Source organism: Paralichthys olivaceus, chromosome 6, assembly GCF_024713975.1.
Source record: "Paralichthys olivaceus isolate ysfri-2021 chromosome 6, ASM2471397v2, whole genome shotgun sequence".
NCBI classification, from domain to species: Eukaryota; Metazoa; Chordata; class Actinopteri; order Pleuronectiformes; family Paralichthyidae; genus Paralichthys; species Paralichthys olivaceus.
The window spans coordinates 24331372-24351565 of record NC_091098.1 but is presented as its reverse complement, the minus strand read 5'-3'; the positions used below and the strand labels follow the sequence as shown (position 1 = coordinate 24351565).

The 20194-nt window shown below is 45.1% G+C and overlaps 1 protein-coding gene across 1 annotated transcript in view; it reads right to left on the bottom strand.

Annotated features, from left to right (window-relative positions):
• plxna2 (plexin A2) overlaps positions 1 to 20194 on the bottom strand; it is a 161343-nt gene that overhangs the window by 18494 nt on the left and 122655 nt on the right. The window contains exons 17-24 of the mRNA XM_069527668.1: positions 19709 to 19802; positions 13512 to 13751; positions 13048 to 13191; positions 12333 to 12567; positions 10499 to 10641; positions 9067 to 9335; positions 1015 to 1081; positions 664 to 810 (exon numbers count right to left, since the gene is read on the bottom strand). Coding sequence (XP_069383769.1) covers positions 664 to 810; positions 1015 to 1081; positions 9067 to 9335; positions 10499 to 10641; positions 12333 to 12567; positions 13048 to 13191; positions 13512 to 13751; positions 19709 to 19802 — 1339 coding nt within the window. The remainder of the gene's footprint in view (positions 1 to 663; positions 811 to 1014; positions 1082 to 9066; positions 9336 to 10498; positions 10642 to 12332; positions 12568 to 13047; positions 13192 to 13511; positions 13752 to 19708; positions 19803 to 20194) is intronic.

Genomic DNA, 20194 nt, shown 5'->3' with positions numbered 1-20194 from the left:
CTGGATTGTACAGATTGGAAGAAGAGGAGAGAGAAAAACAATTACTGGGGGAAACGAGGTAGCAGAGTCTAGAGGTGTCCTGTTATTGCCCGACTTGGGTACAGCTTGAGGCTTCGCCCTCATTAGAGTCTCCTTGGAGCATGGCATGAGCTTTAAGAAACCATTTCCGCTTTTGCTGGCATCCCGAAATCTAATTTCACACCTTCGGCAGGATACCAATTTCCAGCTCTGCCGGGGTATTAGTGCGTAATGAGCCAAATTTCCAGTCAGAGCAATCAGAGCATTTTCATGTCACATGCTGGCTGTGTGAGTGTTTTTTTCTTTAACCGTGCATGTGTCTCTTTGGTGTTTTCAGATCTGCACAGCCACCTACTCTGATGTTGCACCAACACTGGAGCCTGTGGGATCATTAGTTGTTTTCTTTCCACACAGGGAGGAGGGAACTGAGCACAGCAGACCCGACAATCATCTGAACAGTGGATTACGGTGAAGAAGTAACAGCGAAAAAAGTAAAATTAGGAAAAGTGATTTTTTTTACTGGCCCAGATAATAAACGTGGGCTTGTATGTATTTCAGCTTGGCATCGGTTTAACTTATGGGTCTACCCGTGCGTTTACATATATCCCTGCACACTTCTTGTGCACCTCATCGAGTGCGACATACCAGGGTTTTGTACTCAATCTGCTGTCGGATGAGTTTGTCTTCACTCAGGGAGTAGCGGGCCTCTCCGGTGATGGCATCAATGGGCCCTTTCTCCATCTGCTGCTTGATGGCGCAGTACAGCATGAACAGTGGCTCCCCAGCACACTCCTGCAAACACACACACACACACACAAACAAACCAACAGATTGATTAGAAAACAAAATAATCTATTAGACTGAAACACCCACAAGTCCACCCACGGCACAAATCTGACAATGTGTGATCACACTTTTAATATAGCAACATGGTTAATTAGAGACAGAAGTTATATTTGTATGTGTTAACACATACAAACAAGGTGGTGCACCAACCTTAAGGAATTTGTGAAGAAGGAAGGCAAACCAGTTTGTAAGCATCTTCTCTGCAACCGACTCTGTTCTGAAATGACATGACAAGAACAGGAAAACACATTTTACTCTGGGTTTTTTTTCTCTCCTATTGATATTCCAGAAGTTTTAGATAATAGAGGTGTTGCATAATTCATGAGGTTATGAGCAAGACTTCAGGGAGGTTATCTTGGCATCCTGGGTGGGTGCGTCTTGCCGCCGGTTGTGCCTGTGTACCGTCTGCAACGCTGTGGTCACGGTGAATGAGCAGAGCCGAGCCGAGCGCAGAGAGGGCGTCTGTGCGTGCAGGGTTTGTGTGCGTGCACAAGTTAAAATGTGTGCGACTGTGTACGCATGGATGTGCGAGTTAGCTGAGTGTGTGTTTGTAGTCATGTGTGGTCGAACACAGCGGGACTTCATCAGCTGTGACAAGCCTCAGCTGTTGAGAGAGACGAGTGCTGTCGCAGCCAGGTGACGCCTGATCACAGCCAAAAACCATCTCTCATTTCATTTCCTCTCCTCTTCCTCCCTCACCTTCTCTCCCTTCCCAGTCAATCACACATGGAGGTGCAGCTTGCTGCTGGGCTTGATTAGGCATGAAAACCACACAAGTGTGCAATGACCTCACCGCTATTTCTAACTCGGCCCACAAGAGGACTGTGTGTACGTCTTTTCATGATTCCTGCTCGTATCTTCCACCGAACGGCAGACAAACATCCCCCATCTGCCTCATTAGCACCATCACGGAACACTAGAAAAGCAGAAGTTAGACGTAAAAAATAAAAAAGACAGAACACCAAACAGCCAGGTGGGAACGGTTAACAAGCGTGAAGCACAGATGAAAGGGTTAGTTCTGTGCAACTCATGTGGACAAGCACCTGAGGTGAATAACAAGCTCCCTCAACTCAACAGTTCCTCGCTGCTCTTTCACCTCCTCCGTTTGACTGCGGCACGCGTCTGCATGAGGACAGAATTAACTAGAGCGGCTCAGAGGAGCGTGTACAGTTAAATCAACCAGGCCAACAAAACAATGCACATCATCAAATAATCATCTCCACTGCAGAAGAATGATAGGTTTCCTCATCAAGATCCATAAATATCTCTCTCTCTCTCTCTCTCTATCTATCTAACCATCCATCTCTCTTTATATATATCCATCCATCCATCTATCTAACCATCCATCTCTCTCTATATATCTATCCATCCATCTCTCTAGCCATCCATCTCTCTATCTATCCATCCATCCATCCAAATCTCTCTCTATCCATCTCTCTCTATATCTATCTATCCATCCATCTCTCTAACCATCTATCCATCCATCTATTTATCCATCTATCCATAGATCTATCTATCTATCTATCCATCCATCCATCCATCTATCTATCTATTTATCTATCTATCTTTCTATCATCCATCTCTCTCTCTATCCATCCATCCATCTATCCAACCAACACCAGCACTGATACCAAAGCTGGTTTGTATTGGAAATCGATTTCTCCACCAGTCTGTTTTTGGTCCGCACCATTATCTCTGTGGTCACTCCCACTAGCTCCTAACTTAGCTGCTCACTCATTACAAGTGTTAAAGTGCCCCACAGTGTGTGGCAGCTTCTGATTGTCACCTGGCTGCAAATGATTCCTCCCCTATCAGCTTGTATGTTAGCGTTGCCAATTTAAATAGAAATGCTTTGAAAAAAAAGAAAAAAAGAATGACCCTCTTAATGTGGCAGGAAATGACTGTGATTACTCTGGTGGATATGATGGAGGGGCCTCACAGTGCACTGTGCTGAACTAAGGATTAGACGGAATTGAAGCTGCCAGGTATTAAAGACAAGCTGGAAGGCTTCCGTCTCCTTAGAGCTAAATAGTGCTGGGGATGATTATACCTATTCAGACTGTGAATGGACCTAGAGGGAGATTATGACTATTATGGAGATAATTGCGTTAAGTCGTGTTTGAGGGGTATAAGTAAGAGTCTGGGACAGAAGCAGAAATCCTGGAAGAATTGTCTGAGCCGGAGAAGGTTACATCAGCCAACGTTTTAGATGCTGAGACTAGAAAAAGAGCCGGTCACTTGAATGAGTTATTTAAGAATGAGACGTCTTTTTCTCTTTCACATGCAAATACGGGACTTTGCCCTTCAGCTGCAAAACAGTGGTGGAGAGGTTGTATTTTGCTTTGAATGATGTGTTGTGATGTTGTCGCTCACGCCTGGAGGCAGTTCCTCTGTGAACGAGATTGCTGGCCAGACTATTGGCAGCTCGCTGAGAGGATGGAGAGAGGGATGACAGAAAATGGGGAAGGGGGGGGGGGGGCAGCTGCAGCATGAGAGAGTAAACACTGCTGAAAAGCCTAAATCTGAGGAAGTGCAAGCTCCTGAGCGTGTGTGACTGCTTCCTCTGTGGTGGCATGAAAATGCACAAGCCCCATCTCTCCCACCTCTTTGTCATTCCGACATATACGAACAAACAAACAGGAGAGGGTATACATGCACGGAGAGAGGGAGACACACATAAGGTGCAGCACAACAAAAAGCCTTCATCCACAAACACAATAAGGAGCCACTGCCGGTGCCTGAGGCTGCGTTTTCACGCTGAATAAACCTAAATATATTGTAGATTTTTTTTTGACATCACCCCAAATCCCTGTGTAATTGCCCCCCCCCCCCCCCCCCCCCCCACCCTGCTTATCATGTTCCCCTCCCAGCTCGTATGAGTATTGAGTGTGTTAGAAGTTAATGGAACCTATTAAGCATTTTAATAAGCTCAGCAAGTCTCGAAGAAGGAAGTCAAATAAAGGCTTTTGTGCGGGGGCTACGCCGACTCCCCTGTAATATCTTTCCTTTTGAATGTCGCGGGGGGGGGGGGGGCAGACGCACTTTCTTCTCCTCCTTCTCTTTTCCTTCTTGTCCTCCTCCTCATCTGCCTCCACTTCCCTCTTTCAATTAATTGAGTTCCATTAATGAACATCAGGATTTCATTATCCCACATAATGCTTAAGAGGGTGCCTTGCATCCCCCCCCCCCCCCCGTTTCTGGTCTCCTAATGGCAGCTCAGATGGAGGGGAGGCGATATTAGCAGGCAGCGGAATGTCTTTCAATGAAACGAATGCCAAACACAATACAGGCTCTCTTAATAATGCTGTACTCCATTGCTCTGCATGGGCGGAAATCTCATTACAAAACGCTGAGGAGAAAAATAATACAAGATTGAAAAGTCTCAAGGTGATAGAAGCAATGTTCTGTGATTCCATTAAAAGAACATTATGAAGAGGAGTGAGAGAGGGAGAAACTGGGTGAGGAGAAAGGCTGTGGCAAAACTCGAGGAGATAATGGAGAGAACGGAGAATAGAGTTTAATGTCGAAAAGAAGTGGCGAGCTATTCTAGGAGGCTCTGTCGGGGGTCGTCCAACACCGTGAGAGTTCCAGTAATAATGGACAATGCGGTGAAGTGAGCGGACAGGTCGGGCACGGAGAGAGAAAGCGAGCACAAGAATGTATTTCGCTAATGGCGGAAAAATACAATCCAAACACCATGAGGTGCAGCATCAGTTCCACTTAGTGCGCTGGAGAGTGAGGAAATCAAACACATTGTCAGAGCTTACACACGCTTTGAGAAAGCTTCAAGCAGAATGTTAGTGTCTGCGAGCAACAATCTTTCCACATGGAGAGAAAGAAAGCGGAAAGCGCCTCACATCTTTAAATACAAAGGAGGCCAGGGTTGCTTTGAACGACGCGCCTCAGAGGAGCACGAGTGCACGATGCAAGAGGGATTCCAGGAACTGATTGGTGATATTATACCTCTGCTACATGGAGGCAAATGCTCTGATTTGTTTGACTCGTATGACGGATGGTAAAATGGGATCTAGCACTTAGCAGACACTAACACACACACAAACTGTTGTGCATTCAAACACAACAAGCACCCGCTATTAATCTCAGCCAATGACATGAGCCCGCTGCATGCGTCGTATTCTCAGTTGCCATTACGCGGTGAACCAGTTCCTCAAATAAGTGCCATTGATTTGTTTTCCATCCTCCTAAATCTGCCACGAGGCTCTTTTGCATGCAATCTTATTTTCTCATTCTATGATCCGCCTCTCCCGCCCGTTCAACTTCATTTCAGGAGAGGAGCAGAAATTCAAAATGAATGAAAACTTCAGAGTGTGCTCCTGCTGCATATTTATGCCCGACTGTAAACATATTAGGCAAATCTACTGCCAGCAAATGTACCCATCAGATCCCGGCCCACGCTGAACATGAGCGGAGAAGAGGGATGTTGTTTTAACAGCCATTTTACCAACTCTACCTTTAACCCTGAAAACTCATTACTCACTGTTTTTTTTTATTTTGTCTTTTATCAAAAATCTAAAGTTATTCTGGCATTATCTATATTTTCGGACTCTGTATAAACAGTTTAGTGACAGTAGAGTGAAATAAGTTAATCTAATATTATCATTCTCTAAAAAGTATAGATAGCACATCAGCAATTTAACAGTAAAATATGAAAGAAATTGTATCAGGAGATAATCTGTCCTGTGAGAGAGAGTGAGTGTGTGTGAGAGGAATACAGAGAGAAAGGTATGTAGGAGGCATACAGAGTTGTTGAGCGGCAGGCGGAGACCTAATGTTAATCAGAAGAAGTTTACATCGTTAATGTGCTGCCCACGTAACTTGAACATTTCTCTGTGGAAAGCATTCACAGCCTCCGTCTAATTAGCCAGATTAATATGTTTATTAGTTGTCTAGCTGCAGCTCCATCGCTGAATCTCACTCAAATGCACATACTCAACATTGCCGTTCATTTTTCCCCACTCGTCCTGTCTTCCCCTCTCCCTCTGCTCTGTGGTTAGCGATGACACGACGCTTCATCTTGTCACTCGAACTCACCGCAGGAACAGGGATCAATAATTAAGGGACTTTGCTGGAAGAGCCGCATCGTACTGCTTTTGTGTCAGAGCCTCCCTTAGTTCCCTAAACATCTATACACTCTTAACAATATATAGCACTCACTCCGCTGCATACAGGAATGATTTAAAGATAGATGATAGCCTGTGTATTTAAAACATACGTCTGGTGATATTCTCTCCGTTTCATCCCATAAAACATCCAACAAGTGTAGCCCATATAACAAACTCCAGATTATTAAACTCCCATCATTGAACAATAATTATTCAAAACAACACACACAAGCTTAACCTCTGAGTGACACTCTTCATAATCTACATGGGCACAGTCATTTATTTTGAATCAAAGGTCCAGTTTGTTGGATTTAATTGGCAGAATCTATTCATCGTGTTGCCTCCTCCACGGAGACCGCCATGTTTCTACAGCAGCCTGGATCTAGAGAGGACCTAGCCTGTCTTCCTGTTGTCTGTAGATTCCTCTCCACACCTAAGGGCCAAGGCGAGGGGCGTATTCAGTTGGTTGCCATCTGCAACCTCACCACTAGATGCCACTGACACCTGCACACTGGTACTTTAACATTTACAAACACCAACCTGCTGTTGTAAATACTCAAAACTGTCCCTAACAAATAGACTTTTCACACAAGTTCATGAAATTCTTGCAATCCCATGGGTCTTAGGCAGATAAATAGTAATGTTTCAATCCATCCATCCAGCATATTATCTACACAACTCATCCTCTGACGGGTCAGAACATCAGTTAGAACCAAAAACAAACTGGGGAAAGTCTTAGAAGGACATTGAGACGGACTAATTCTTTGTCTTTTCGCTTTTTACGATAACCGAAGTGCAGAATGTGGACTATCCTTCCCCGAACAACCATTTGGATCGTGCACATTAAACTTTGATGACTATTACGTGCCACTGAGGGAGCATGATGATAACATGCTAAGGCACCATGACAGATGGAACTATTTTCGTATCTTTGACTCTGTGAGTGAGATCTTGTGTGAGTGTGGTTTTCTCTTCGAGGATGCTATCGCTCGTGGACATGTTCCCCTCCAGAGAGAAGCATTCATTCAAACACAAACAGCTGAAGAGAAGGCAAAGCTCTTTGCAGTGACACTTTCAACCCACTGTAATATAAATGAGGACAGGAAGTAGGTTGGGTGACCCGGAGGACCTTGCTGTATGTTGGCTCTCTCCTGCAGCCATGTAAACTTTGCCCAGGGACTGTACACTCACTAATAATTCATCCCGAACAACAGTGAGAGTGACCGCTGCTTCTACTTATCTACTCAGAGGACACTGGATCCCAACGTATCCAGCTCAGCTTTTATTAGTGAACCAGAATCCACATGCACAAACATGTGGCACCCAGACAGACAGATTTGGACATCATCAAAAAAAAAAAAGCTCAAGGATCTGCTTACATGCTCATTGTAAGCAGCATTCATTAATACCAGAAAACAGAGGGGGTTCTCAGCCAACATAATAGCAAGCATTTCACTATCCTATTATACAGAATGAGACAATAGACTGAGGAGAGCCAATAGAGAAGACAACTGAATGGGAAAAATGGCAACAAAGCGCAGCCCGGCCGCCTCACTCCTGCACCCGGCACAAATACAATTACCACTTGGAGACGTGCTCAATTTGACTATCATCACAGACGTGTGCACGTGTGTGTTTGTGCACGTGTGAGAGTCAGCTGGTTGGCTCGGCTTTTCTCTAAAATAGGCGAAGAGGAAGACAACAACGGCAAAGCGCCACGTGAAATCGATAATCCCTTGAATTCCTCAGAAAAACGAGGAGTGAAATGTTAAAAAAAAAAAGCTATCGGACATTTAGCCCTCCACGCTGCAGCGCCAGGACCCGGGATTACACAACGCCGTTCCTAATGAGAGAGGATAGTGAAAACTTGCTGTCATGTGAAATAACAGCTTAATCTAAGTGAGGCTGCGTCACCTCGGTCCACTTCTCCGTCTTTCCACCTCCAGCTCTGTGTGCGTCGTCTCCTCTGTCTGCTTTTTCAAATAAAGACACCGAGGGAACATCAACATCAGAAAGAAGGTGGCGTTTTGAAAGTGTAGCAGCTGACCGCTCTCACTGAATCTGCTTATTAGTCTTGAAACATAATCAAAAACCACGCAGAGAGTCAGGCTTTCAAAACGACTGTTCACGGTGACCGCGCTTTGTACGTTCTGTTTCTTTTCAGCCGAGCTTTTGTCTGTCGCTGCCTCCACACGCGCACAGAGGCAGCCGAGGAAACCAGGGCCAGGACTTAGCAGGTGTTTAAAGTTTTAACACATTATCCCAACTCCCCTGGAAAACAATGTACACTGGAGACACAGAGACGGAGGGAAAAAAAAAAAGTTAAACCGCCGCTGAATGTTTCATAAGGTGCCTGAGCCTGGAGGATAAGTGAGACTGACATCGGCAATGAGAGAGAGCAGGGGGAGCGACAGACTGAGAGAGAGAATGTGGAATTTCAGAGAGGATTCAGATGTTTCTCCCGACGTGAAGAGGGCGCGCGGCGTTTATCTCAGCGTACTGTAGATGTTGCCGTAGCACTCATTACAAGCCTCGTTCTGCAAAGTGTCTGCATGGGAGAAGCAGAATGCATCCGCCCACAAGAGAAAGAAGAACATACAGCTCCACAATCACTCCTCATCCGTCTGTCTCTATGTGTTTAAATGAGAGCTGTGTTTTTAATATCTCCATAAATATCCTCAGGGCACAAGATCACATATCCACAAATATACAGTGAAATATTCTTATTCTTTTTTTTAATGAAATCAAACACCTGAAACTAAATCACAGGCAAATTCCTGTTAATGAACATGTATTATATTGAAGAGGCTTTTGTTTTTATTAGTTTATGTAAATTGTTTTAATTTGATTAATTATAATGTTCCTGTTGTATGTATTTAATTAGTAATTAATTTATTAATAGGCATTTCTTTGTTGATTTTGTTGAAAGCTTTTGGGAATGATATTCACTTCAAATCAAATTCACAGAGTTTAATTAATAGATTGGATAAACTGCTTTAAATCTAGCAGGCAACTCCCAAACCTTCATTTCGCTACAGGACACAATCATCACGCTCTGTCTCAATGGGCGGAGCGTTACCTCCGCAGCAGCAGTTTGGGGTGGTTCTTGCTCTCCAGGTTGCGGTCGATGAGGTCTGACAGCAGGTGCTTGAGGACGTCGGTGGCGTACTCCAGTCGCCCCTGCAGGGCCGTCATGATGAGTGAGGCCACGTTGCCTCGGTCCCTCATGGAAAAGGAACGCTGCATTTCCAGCGTGCGAATGAAGGTGAGCAGGAACACTTTGTTGTTGATGAGCTGGCCGAACAGCTTCAAGGCCTTCTCCACATTCTGCTGGCCGTTACCTGACACCTGGATGGACGGGAAAAATGCGCGTTAGTGCTGAACGTCTTCCAGCATTAACGTTCAGTGATAGTTTGACGAGTTATAAGACTTGTTGTTCCTCTGCCTCCGTCCTGACCTTGTCTCACACAAAATAAAGATTATTCCAAAGGGATCACAACCCTCACTCATGTTTCAGTTCAGGCAGAAGTTCCCACTCATGGTGAGTAACTGAGAGGATCTTAATCAATTATTGACCCAGGTCTGTTAAAAAGCATTGTAGCTTGAGTCAGCTGCCATTTCTCTTCTAAGTCACATGTTAAATTACTTTCCAGTGTAATACAATCCCTACGTGTCTTTCTTCACTCCCCCAAAAAGTTTGGATATCTCGCCCAGGGTTTGAGGACAGAGGGCACAGACTGTACAGCCCCAGGAAGATGTGAGAGACGGGTCTGTATAAGTACAACTGACTTGACTTGACCTTATTTGATATGAAAACTTGTCAAACTCAAAATGTCTGGCTTATGTAACTCACTGAACATCTCTGTAGAAGTGGAGAGACTGCCTTTGACTTATGGCTGCTGGATGCTCTAGTGAGCAGCAGCCTTTACAGGGAGAGTCTGATCTGAATCCCTCCATCCAATAAAACAATCCCACCCTGCCTCACACACAATCTTCACCCTCTATCACCATGAATCTCTTTATCCCCGAAATGCGCATTCCGCATAACATATACTAATTCTCCAGCTTTACTCTGGCCCCATGATGAAGAGCCAGAAAGTCTTAACCAGCCAGATTCTCTTCCGATGTTGGGACCCGGGAATTATTCAATTCATTACTCCTCATACCGCGACCACTGGTGGATGAAATAACCATGTGCCTGGACCCTGTTTTCTACGAGGGAGCTTGCAGGTGAGATGTATGTGTGTGTGTGTGTGTGTGTGTGTGTCTGTGTGTGTGTGAGCGTGTGCTGCCCAGCATGATCGGCTATATGTGTGCATGTGTGGGACCAGAGGGTGGAAAGGATAAGTGCTATAGAGGTTCCTCTGTAGGCGGATGATGAGGACAAACACACATCCACTCCTTCTTTTTTTACCTCAGTTTGACTTTCTCTTGCCCTTTCTTAATGCATTTGCTGCCTATGTGTCTCATTCATCTTGCTTCCAATTTGTCTTCCCTCTCTCTCTCACTACCTCCAGTTCTCTGAGGACAGGATGATCCTCGATGCCGGGGAAGAGGACCCTCATGGCGTACGTCCTGTAGTCCAGATGAGGGATTCCGGCTCTGTCCAGGTCGCTGGTCAGCTCATTGATGTCCGTCTGTAACTCGGCGAAAGCTGAGAAAAAAGAAAACAAAGAGAAGAGATCTGTTTATACTTGAGAAATACAGCACAAATATAAAACTATTCTTTAATCCCCAAGGACCAAATATGTGCAGCCCTCTTATCGTCATGGTCTCCCCTGCTGTTATAATGAAGTCGACAGTTAGAGCTCGAGATATCAGAGAAACTCCATGTTTCACATCTCTCCCACTAAAAAACCCAGAGCTTGCTCTTCCTCATACACAACACACACATGTGCACAGCCCCTTGTCACTCATTTTTATCTACCGACCAGTAAATTAGCTGAAGCCGAGGCCCCAAAGAGTGTGTGTGGACTCAGTGTGAGGCTGCAGGTGAGCACTGGTTAATTGGCTCCATCCTGACTGCCTCGTGTTCGGCCTCACGTCTCAGTTGCTCTGCCTCGCTGCCCTTGGGGAGGGTTTACACGCCAGCACATGAGCCTACAGGCACACAAGGGGTGTGTGCGCTCATGAGGAGGCACCCAGGTATGGTCTAAATCCACCCTGCAGGGCAGCACACTCCTGGTCACTGCTAATGGTTAAAACATACATCTCCTTTCCTGTAACTCCCTGTGTACGACTGATTCCATGTTTTCCTGCTCTATCTGCGTAACCGTCTGTCATTGGACCACTCTGGAAGTTTGCTGCAATCGGCTGCTTTTCCCCTGTTTAATAAAACTGGAGGAGCGACTCCGGGGTAGCTGGAGGGGATGAGTAATAAGGTCCTCTCTGGCTGATGAAATCTCCTGAACGCTGTCGAATAGAAACCTCACTTTTGCCGTCTCAGTGATTGGCTTTAATGACCCCGATGATGACATCAGGGGCCAATCGTCTGTGTTTATTTGAAAGAATTCATGTCGAACTGAAGGTTTTGGAACACAGGGCTTGTTGTCTTGTTGAACTGCTGATGGAGGAGCGGCTGAAAGGTCAGCCTGAGGTTATCTGGGGTCCTCCCACAGGGTCGGGGTGTCAAAAGGTCAGATTGACTACTGTGCCCTCGTTTGACCCTGAGCCACAAGGGAGGTGTGTTTAAAAGCAGCTCTGTGTTGCAGTGACACTGGCAACATAGTGTGAAGCGCTCAATGGTGCTTTTTAGGGTCATTTTCATGGAGCTAAAACACAACTGCACACAGAAAACACACAATTACAGAGGTACAGAAACACACATCTCATAAAAACATAAACGTGGAATTATCCCTCCAGTTAAAACATGAATAAAATGCACTAAACATAATGTTCCTCTCGCTGGGAGGAGGTTAGTTCCCTCTAACGAGAAACTCTGTATTCATGCATCAGCTTGTGTGCGAGTCTGTGTGTACAGCATGCAAACTGGAAGGCAGCAAGAACTGCGAGAATTTGCTTGGTGACCAGACAGGTCACACACGGGGCTAACGGGCTGAATCTGAGTGTTGTGGTTTAAAAGCAGGATGACTCACTGCCCCAGATTTGGAGATATTTTCACTGAATTATTCAACAAACGCAGACAACCAGTAATTTACTTACTGTACTATACGTATAAGTACACATTTTTTTTCCTTTTATCCATGCTTTCAGAGAGCAGCCTCTAGAATTACTGTCTGTAAATGTATATTCAAAGCAAAACAGACCCATAATCATCTCCGGTGAAAACAGTGAGCGACTCCACAGTTTCACACTCGCTCTGTACGCTGACTCTACAGTTCTAACCTTCTTTGCACTCCAGGGCAACGCGAGACTCCAGGTTGTCCATTTGCATCTGCAGGCGCTTCAGGGTGAGGTCGTTTTCACGCGATTTCCGCTTGTAGGCGATGAGGACGAGGATGACGATGATGAGGAGGAGGCCTCCACCGGCGGCGATGCTGACGATGGCGGGGAGGGTGAGCAGGCTATCCGACATAATGTGGACCGCACCGGGAGAAACGTGGAGACCACCTACTTGAACCTGTGGAAGGACAACAAACATAATCGCATAATCACGATTAATCTACGTTACTTGAAGAGGACGCCTTCCTGCAGAGACTGTAGAAAATCCTAAAACACAAAGGTTAGATGCATAATTTACTCACTTTTTAACAAATTATAATCAGCGGGATCAATCAAGTCTGAGGAAACAGAGGTAAATATTGTTTGATTCCGAGTGCAAACACACGCTGCCACCTACACACTGATGTTGAGAGGCAAACAAGTCCGAGGCTCAACTAAAAATAATTGCAGTGGATTTCTGGCAGAACATTCGATAGCTATAGAGCACACTCACGCAGTTCTCCCTTTGACCCCCTTCCTTTAGCTGAATGAATGATGAAAGCATCACAAACTAATGGAGTTTAAAGGCCAACTATTATGAAGAGTAAATCAAAATACCACGGAGAGGGAGAGAAGTTGAGGCAGGTGGAGGCTAACGAAGACACAGACATATACGCACCATGACTTTGTATTGCCCCGTGAGGTTGGGCGGCTCACACAGCAGCTGGCTCTCAGACACGGTGACCGAGCAGGGAGTCTCTCCAATCAGAACCGTGTAGTTAAGCTTCACCCCTCCTGATGCCGGGGGAACCAGGTTTCTGCCCTGTGGGCATGTGGGGATGGACAGAGGGTGTGAAATTAGGAGGAAGACACACAGAATTGGAAAATCCAACAATTCCAAAACCCCACGAAGCAAATATGTCACCTAAATATATTGTAAATTAGATCCGTGGGTTTGAGCACAGCTGGGGACAAGTATTCTTCAATACCGAGATCAAACACAGAGATATATTTCACAGTGGCAGTAAGTGGGAACAGCTGGCATTCAAGGACGAGAGAATAGAATCAAATCCACGTATATATATATTCAAGGAGTGGAGTCAGAGGCTTCACCAAGGACACAGTGATAAGTCTGTACTTTACCTTGAGAATGATTGGGGAGCCTGGTTTTTGCTCCAGGACTCCAGAGTTGCTGAGAGGCTCGAAGTACGGGTTTGGGTAGTAGAGGAGGTTGGTGTTGTTGTAGACCAGCAGCGCCTGCACGTTGTTGAAGATGAAGCCGAACTCGTCCGCGTGCTTCACCGTGTCCAAACCCGGAATGTATTCTGCCACGAGGGACGGAGCCAAGCAGCTCATGCTCGTGGTGTTCAACACCTTACACACCTAAATGAGGACGAACAAAAGAAACTGTGAGGAAACCTCCTTTTAGAGACACTGACAAAACAAATCCTGGCTGTAATCATCCAGAATAAGTTTCCAGCTGATCCGTTGAAAAGCTCTTTGTTTGGGTGAGATTTTAACTGAAACGGTGACAACGTGAACGCTGCCGGGAGCTCACGCCCCTAATGACTGGAATTCATTGTCTGCCATTATCATCATCGCCCTCTTTATTTGGGGAATAGGAAGCTTTGGGAAAATCGAAAGTAAATTTCTGCTGAGGCTTCACTGGTAAACACCGGGGGACACGGAGGATGGAGGCACTGCTCCTCTGTTTCCTCAGGTAGAGATTGAGCTATGGCTCTTTTATTTCTCCTCTCCAGTTTGCCCAGATGAGAGACCTGTCTTCCATCCATCCTCCCCTGCTCAGCTCTGGAGGGAAGGGGAGAGAGGATTGATTGCTGCACAGCACTCTGCTCAGAGAGGTTTTTATCTCCTCTCACTCCCTCCCAGCTCTCCCCCCCTCCCTCTCTCTCTCTGGGGAAGAAACTTAATTAGAGGTAAACATCATCAAAGCTGCTGAACGCTGGAGATGACCACACCTCCTACCTGTTGTCTGCGGCTGTGGAGAAAGCCGAGGAGATCGATGCAAACTCATTCTGTGCAGAATGCACCAACAGGGTTTTCTCCAGCCTGGTGCACGGCGAGTGTGATGGCAGAGGTGGAAGGAGGGGCCAGCCTCTTTATTTACTTTACTCTTGGATTTAGATTGTGATGTGCCTAAATGTGAAAATAAATTAATGTAATGTGTTCATGATTTTAAGCTGCAACTATGCTGATTATTTCAATGACCAATTTATCAATTTATTATTAATTCTTCATTCTCAATTAATCCTCCGGCCGGTGTAATGTGATATTTTTACTTATATTTTTACTGCAAATATGTAATTTCAGAAACTAGGCGTCTCTTAATTAAAACAATATCCAAAGATGTAGTTTGATGATGTCGTGAAGCAGCGTGGGATCATGGGAGTTGCTGTCTTCACATCCACTGAATGAATGAATGAATTGTTGCTTATTTTGCTTTTACAGTATTTCAATCAAAATACTTGTGTGTGATTAATTTCCTGTGGTTACACTCACTGATTAATCGACTAATCGTTTCAGCTCTATGTGACTCATGCTGGAAAACAGCCAGAAATCCAGATTTACGAGTGACTGCTTCAGTAAACATGTGCAGCGACGCTGCTCCACCAGTCTGTCGCTGCACTACAAGGCCTGAACGCTCTGCAGCAGCTTCCCTTGGTTCTGTGACATTTTCTTTTCTTTAGGATTCACACTTCACGAGCTACAGTAGCAGCATATCACAAGAGCTGGGTGATAAGCCCTTTCAAAAATAGATAACACGACCAGGTAGGACCCCTGACACACTTTCACCCAGTTAAATTCGGGTGAAATCCACTGAAAAGTTGCAAGAAGCGATGAGATTTTCCACAGAATTTCACAGGGGGCTTTACAAGGCGGCACACGCTTAAGCCGGGAGTGACTAATGAAATCTGACGCAGCGCTGTTCTAAAATTCAAATATCCAAACATACTCACAACAAAATAACTCGTAAAGCAACGTGTGATCAGATTGTTGTTCACAGTTTACTCGCTGCTGCGTTGAGAGGATGGTAAATTATTAATAAATAAATGAGGTGACGTTTATTACAGCATGTAGGAATACATCTAATTTAAATCCACTCCTCTAATCGGTACACGAGAAGCAAAAGGTCTCGTGGATGATACGTGTTCTCAAGCTCAGGCTGCTCTCTTCCTGCTGGCACCATGACATGTTGTAAAGACAGGCCCAGATGCTCCGGCAGCTTCATGACTGTCACGTCGGAACAGCAAGGCATTTGCAAGTCAAGTACAGTTCTGGCTACCATCTGCTCTGCCTGAAATGGATACTGTGGGGTGGTGGTGTTTTTTCTTATTTCTCCTACACTGTCCTGACTTTCTCTCCTTTAAATCCTCTCCTTCGTTGAATCCTGTCAGGATAGAAAGCTGCAGCTATCATGTAAGATGTTTGGCGAGTAAATAGCGATGGGTAAATGGGACACAGTGGGATTTGCAAAAGACAGTGGTGGGTGGGGGGGCAATTGATGGCAAATGATACCTTTGCATGACTTCTGCCTTTAAATAAATGGGTTATAGGTCGTTTTTTTATTATTCTATAGGTCATTCTACAAAAGGATTTATAAGGATTAACTAGATTTTGATTATTTCTTCCATCTGAGCAGAAATGTGCAGCCAGCACGGCAAAGATTCCAAACAACATTATGCATTTTTTCTTTTCTATCTAGTGCATCGCAATAAAAGCACAGCTCTGTAAATTGCCAACTGCAGAGTATACAATAGTACATCCTTTCCTTTAGGGCATGTGGAGCGGGAAGCAACACATTGTTCAGCATTGATAAAGTGAACTGAGGTCAACAGATAGAGAAAATAATTGGAATCTTGGCCTCATCTGTCTTCTTTCTCCGGCGCTGGATGGAACCAGGGTGTTTTAAGGCAGTAACACTCCAACCCCTCTGGCGGAATACATTACTACGATCTGCTGTGCTGCTGCAGCCCACTCAACCATTCAAAGGTCTCTGGCCAGGGTAGTAGCAAGAGGTTGAATGAGAGAGAGAGAGAGAGAGAGAGAGAGAGAGAGGGAGAGTGATACAGCGTCAGGGAGGAATAAGGGAGAAAGGATGGCCTGGCTGTGAAGATGTGCGTAGGAGAAATGGGAAGAGGGGTCACAGAGCCAAAGGTCACCTGGAGGCTAACATTCGATAGCTAGTCACCAGCTCTGGCTGTACTTTGTTTTATCCTACACTTTGTCTCTTTCCCTGCCTGCCTGTTATTCCAACCAACTTCTAAAACTGGCATTAACTCTAATCTGTCCACACGAGGTCTGTGTGATATTTAAGCTGGTACAAATCCAGCATTTTACTTTTTTTTAAAGATATTTGCAATGCTGGAAGTGAGAAATCATCTGCTGTGACGAGGCGGTGACTCATTTCAAACATTCTCAACTTCATGCGGGTTCGTCGAAAACTAAAACTATGAAACAGAGACGTCAAAGAGGAAACAGCTCCGTCCATTCAGACTGCAGACCTCCCAACCTCTCATCATGCTGATGCTGCTGCGATTACATGCACATGTATGACACTGCACCACGTGTACAGTCTGAACATGTAAATTAGTTTTGAGTCTGCTTCATCACTCCATCTCTGGATCAGTGTTTGGCAACGATGGTTTGAATCCCAGCTTAGTGTGTTCTCTCCATGTTTGTGTGGGTTTTCTCCAGATACTCCAGCTCCTGCAGATTCTGCAACACACACTGGCGAGTCTTATTCGTCCTGAGATATTCATATATTTGTATTTCTTTAGCTCATTTGCTCGCAGTAAATCCTCCAGAATGACCTCCTGCTGTATCCTCACTCTTTAATTATTCTGTGGATGGCAGAAGAAACTCTGGCAACTGTCCAGGCAACTGACTTGAACACGTCTGTTCTTTCATACAGCCCCTCCGAATAATGTCAGGACATTATCGAGGGTTAAGTGCACGTCTGAGAGCATCTTAAATCCATGTGTATCGCTGAGGACTGGTCCATGGTGAACCCCGCCTCTCCCCATGTAACAGCCGTGACTGGCTCCAGCTCCCCCAGCGACCCTCAAAGCAGAAGCAGTATAGATAATAATGGATGGAAGGCCTTGATCAGCACAATCCTCAGGTGCTCTCACAATAAGAATGATTGAAAAGAGAGGAGCGTGACACACCGGTGCACAACACATTCTATGATAAGCCGCAGAGCTGTAAATGCACCTGATGTGCCAAACCTGACACTCCAGGTCCAGGTGCCTTATATGTGGCAAACGCAGCAGATGAAATCTCCCTGGGACAGAAAAATGTTAGGGAGCTTTTAAATAACCCGTTTAGCGTCAAAGATTATGACAAATGTTTCAATTGCGAACCTGGTGACAGATATAGAGCTTTTCGCAAAGAAAATTGTCTTATTCTCTCCCCCCCATTTTCTTTCACCGAATCTGTGCCGGTGACACAAGGGAAGGAAAGAAGAGAAGCAATTTAGTTTGAGACAGGGGATCATTTGAAGGCATGGCTGACAGACAGCAGCTCTTATTGCTATAGGCTGTCCCGCTGTTTGCCTTCCTCCAGCGACAAAAGGGAAAAGGGGTAGACCGGGAAGAGGGGATGAAGCACTGGTAATTGTAACCATAGCATTTAACAGAAATTCATTCTCTGTCGCTGTGAAGGCAATCAAGACGGTGACATGAGCTGCTTTTTACGAGGCGCTAGGTGGAAGGTTAGAAGAGACGAGGCCGGGCGGAGACGAACTACTCTGTCTCAAAGCCACGGAAACCGACAAATCAGACAGCGCGGCTCCCACACACGAGTCAAATCCTATTTCACTGCTGATTTCTAATTCATCAGGTATTTTACTCTTTTATTATTATTTCTCTCTTACCTCCATAACTCAAAAAGGTCTTTCAGGGGATGTGTGTCCTCGCGTAGGGAGACACACAGAGAGCCCAGAGCAAAGTTAAATATTTGGTTGAGGAAGATTCACTAAGCAAGTCAGACACTTAAGGCCAATTTTAGACTACTCAGGTCAGAGGTGGGAAGTTGTACTCCGGAGGGGGAGGAAGCACGTTGGGACAAATCTGTGTCTCGTTCTAAATTCGAGATAGGGCACCGAGCTAGTTTTCATGTATGCATGCACCTTCTACAAATGAGATCTATATTCCAGTGCCCCCCTGTGTATATCTCCGTTTTCTAAATACAACAGAATAGAACAGGCCCCAGGTATCTTTGCAAAAGTGAGAATTTACCATACATATGAGTATTTAGAACAAGAAGTATAACGAGACACAAGACGATTTTCAGGGCTGGAATTAAGAAATCCAAAATTTGGTTTCTATCTCTATCTTTTTTGGACTTAATCTTTTATTTTTTTGCCTCCTACTATAAAAACCCATTAGCAAATAGTTATCTGACATATCCTAATGTAGTTCTGAGTGGATATGAGTGTTTGATAATGTATTCATCATCAACTCCAGCTCGGAAACATCCACAACTGAATTATAATGAACTGTAATATAATACAACATAAAACACACAGCCTTATTCCTCTCACTCTCTATATCCTTTCTTTTCCCCTTCAGTCCATTCATCTGTCTTTCCCCAGACCAGCGAGAGGAAATCCAATCCTCTTAATTAAACATGGACCCCGAGGACATAGGCTCAAATGCAATTTGTAACGATCTCCCCCAGCCAAGAGTTTGATTATACAAGGGCCCTTTATGCTGACCAGAGCCTTCTGAAGCAGTAAATCTCCCATCCGAAGCCGTTAGACGCCTCCAGAAACACCTCTGACACAACCTGCCCAGACCCCTCCCCAAACTCCACCCCCCTCCAGCTCGCTCCGTTCCAGCAAAATACACACATCTACGTTACAACACTGTGGAAAAAAAAGAAAGTACAACCTCATGTTCGGGCTGACTTGTGTGGTTGCAGAAGAACAACAGGGCTGAGCAGGTTGGGGGGGTGGGGGCTGAGATTTAGCCTGAAGAAACTTTGGAGTAAACTCTTAATTAAATACTACACGCAGACCACTCTCACTGCCGGCTGCATTATTCAGACACTAGCTGGAACGCTTAAAGACGGCCGGGTTCAAGCGGAAGTTAGGGAAGCGGAGAGAGCTGGAGGGGCTGTTAGGAGAGACAGCACTTTTTCTTTCCCTCCAACCAAAGCTAAACATCACTTATCTTGCTTGTATAGGAGGATTTAGTGAGTCAAGCAGGACCTAGTTAGCAGACATTACCCAGCATGTGTATGTACTACCAGGAGCATTTTCTGGTGTACGTGCAGCTCTTAACTCTGCAGTGAAGACAGTGTATAATGCTTCTTACATTCACGGACTCTCGGCCGGCGTATTTGACGCGCATCCTCGGCTCCTGGACCACGTCCAGATTGGTTCCTGTGACCATGAGAGGGGTGTTGCCACTGGAGAGAAAGACAAAGATATGTTTCATTGGACAGGTTTGATCATCGTGTTTGTCAAAAGCCGTCTGCTTTTTCCGTTTGAACCCTTTAAGAGTTCAAGAGAAAAGAACAAAGGTAATACACAAAGACAGTAATAGAATGTCCAACTAAACTTTCTCGCTCTGATGTTCGAAAACAAACGCATCAAACGGACTCTCATCCTCAAATAATAGTTTTTTTTGCAGCGGAAGATGATTAGACATGTTTTTTTTAAACTGGCTTCACTGGCTGAAATCAGACGGTGCAGATTTTTGTTTGAAAAAAACCGAAGCGGCTCGAGCACATACGGACGCCGCGGTGGTCCCAGGCTTCATAACACAGCAGCACAAACAAAGCAGGAGGGAAGCTGCTGG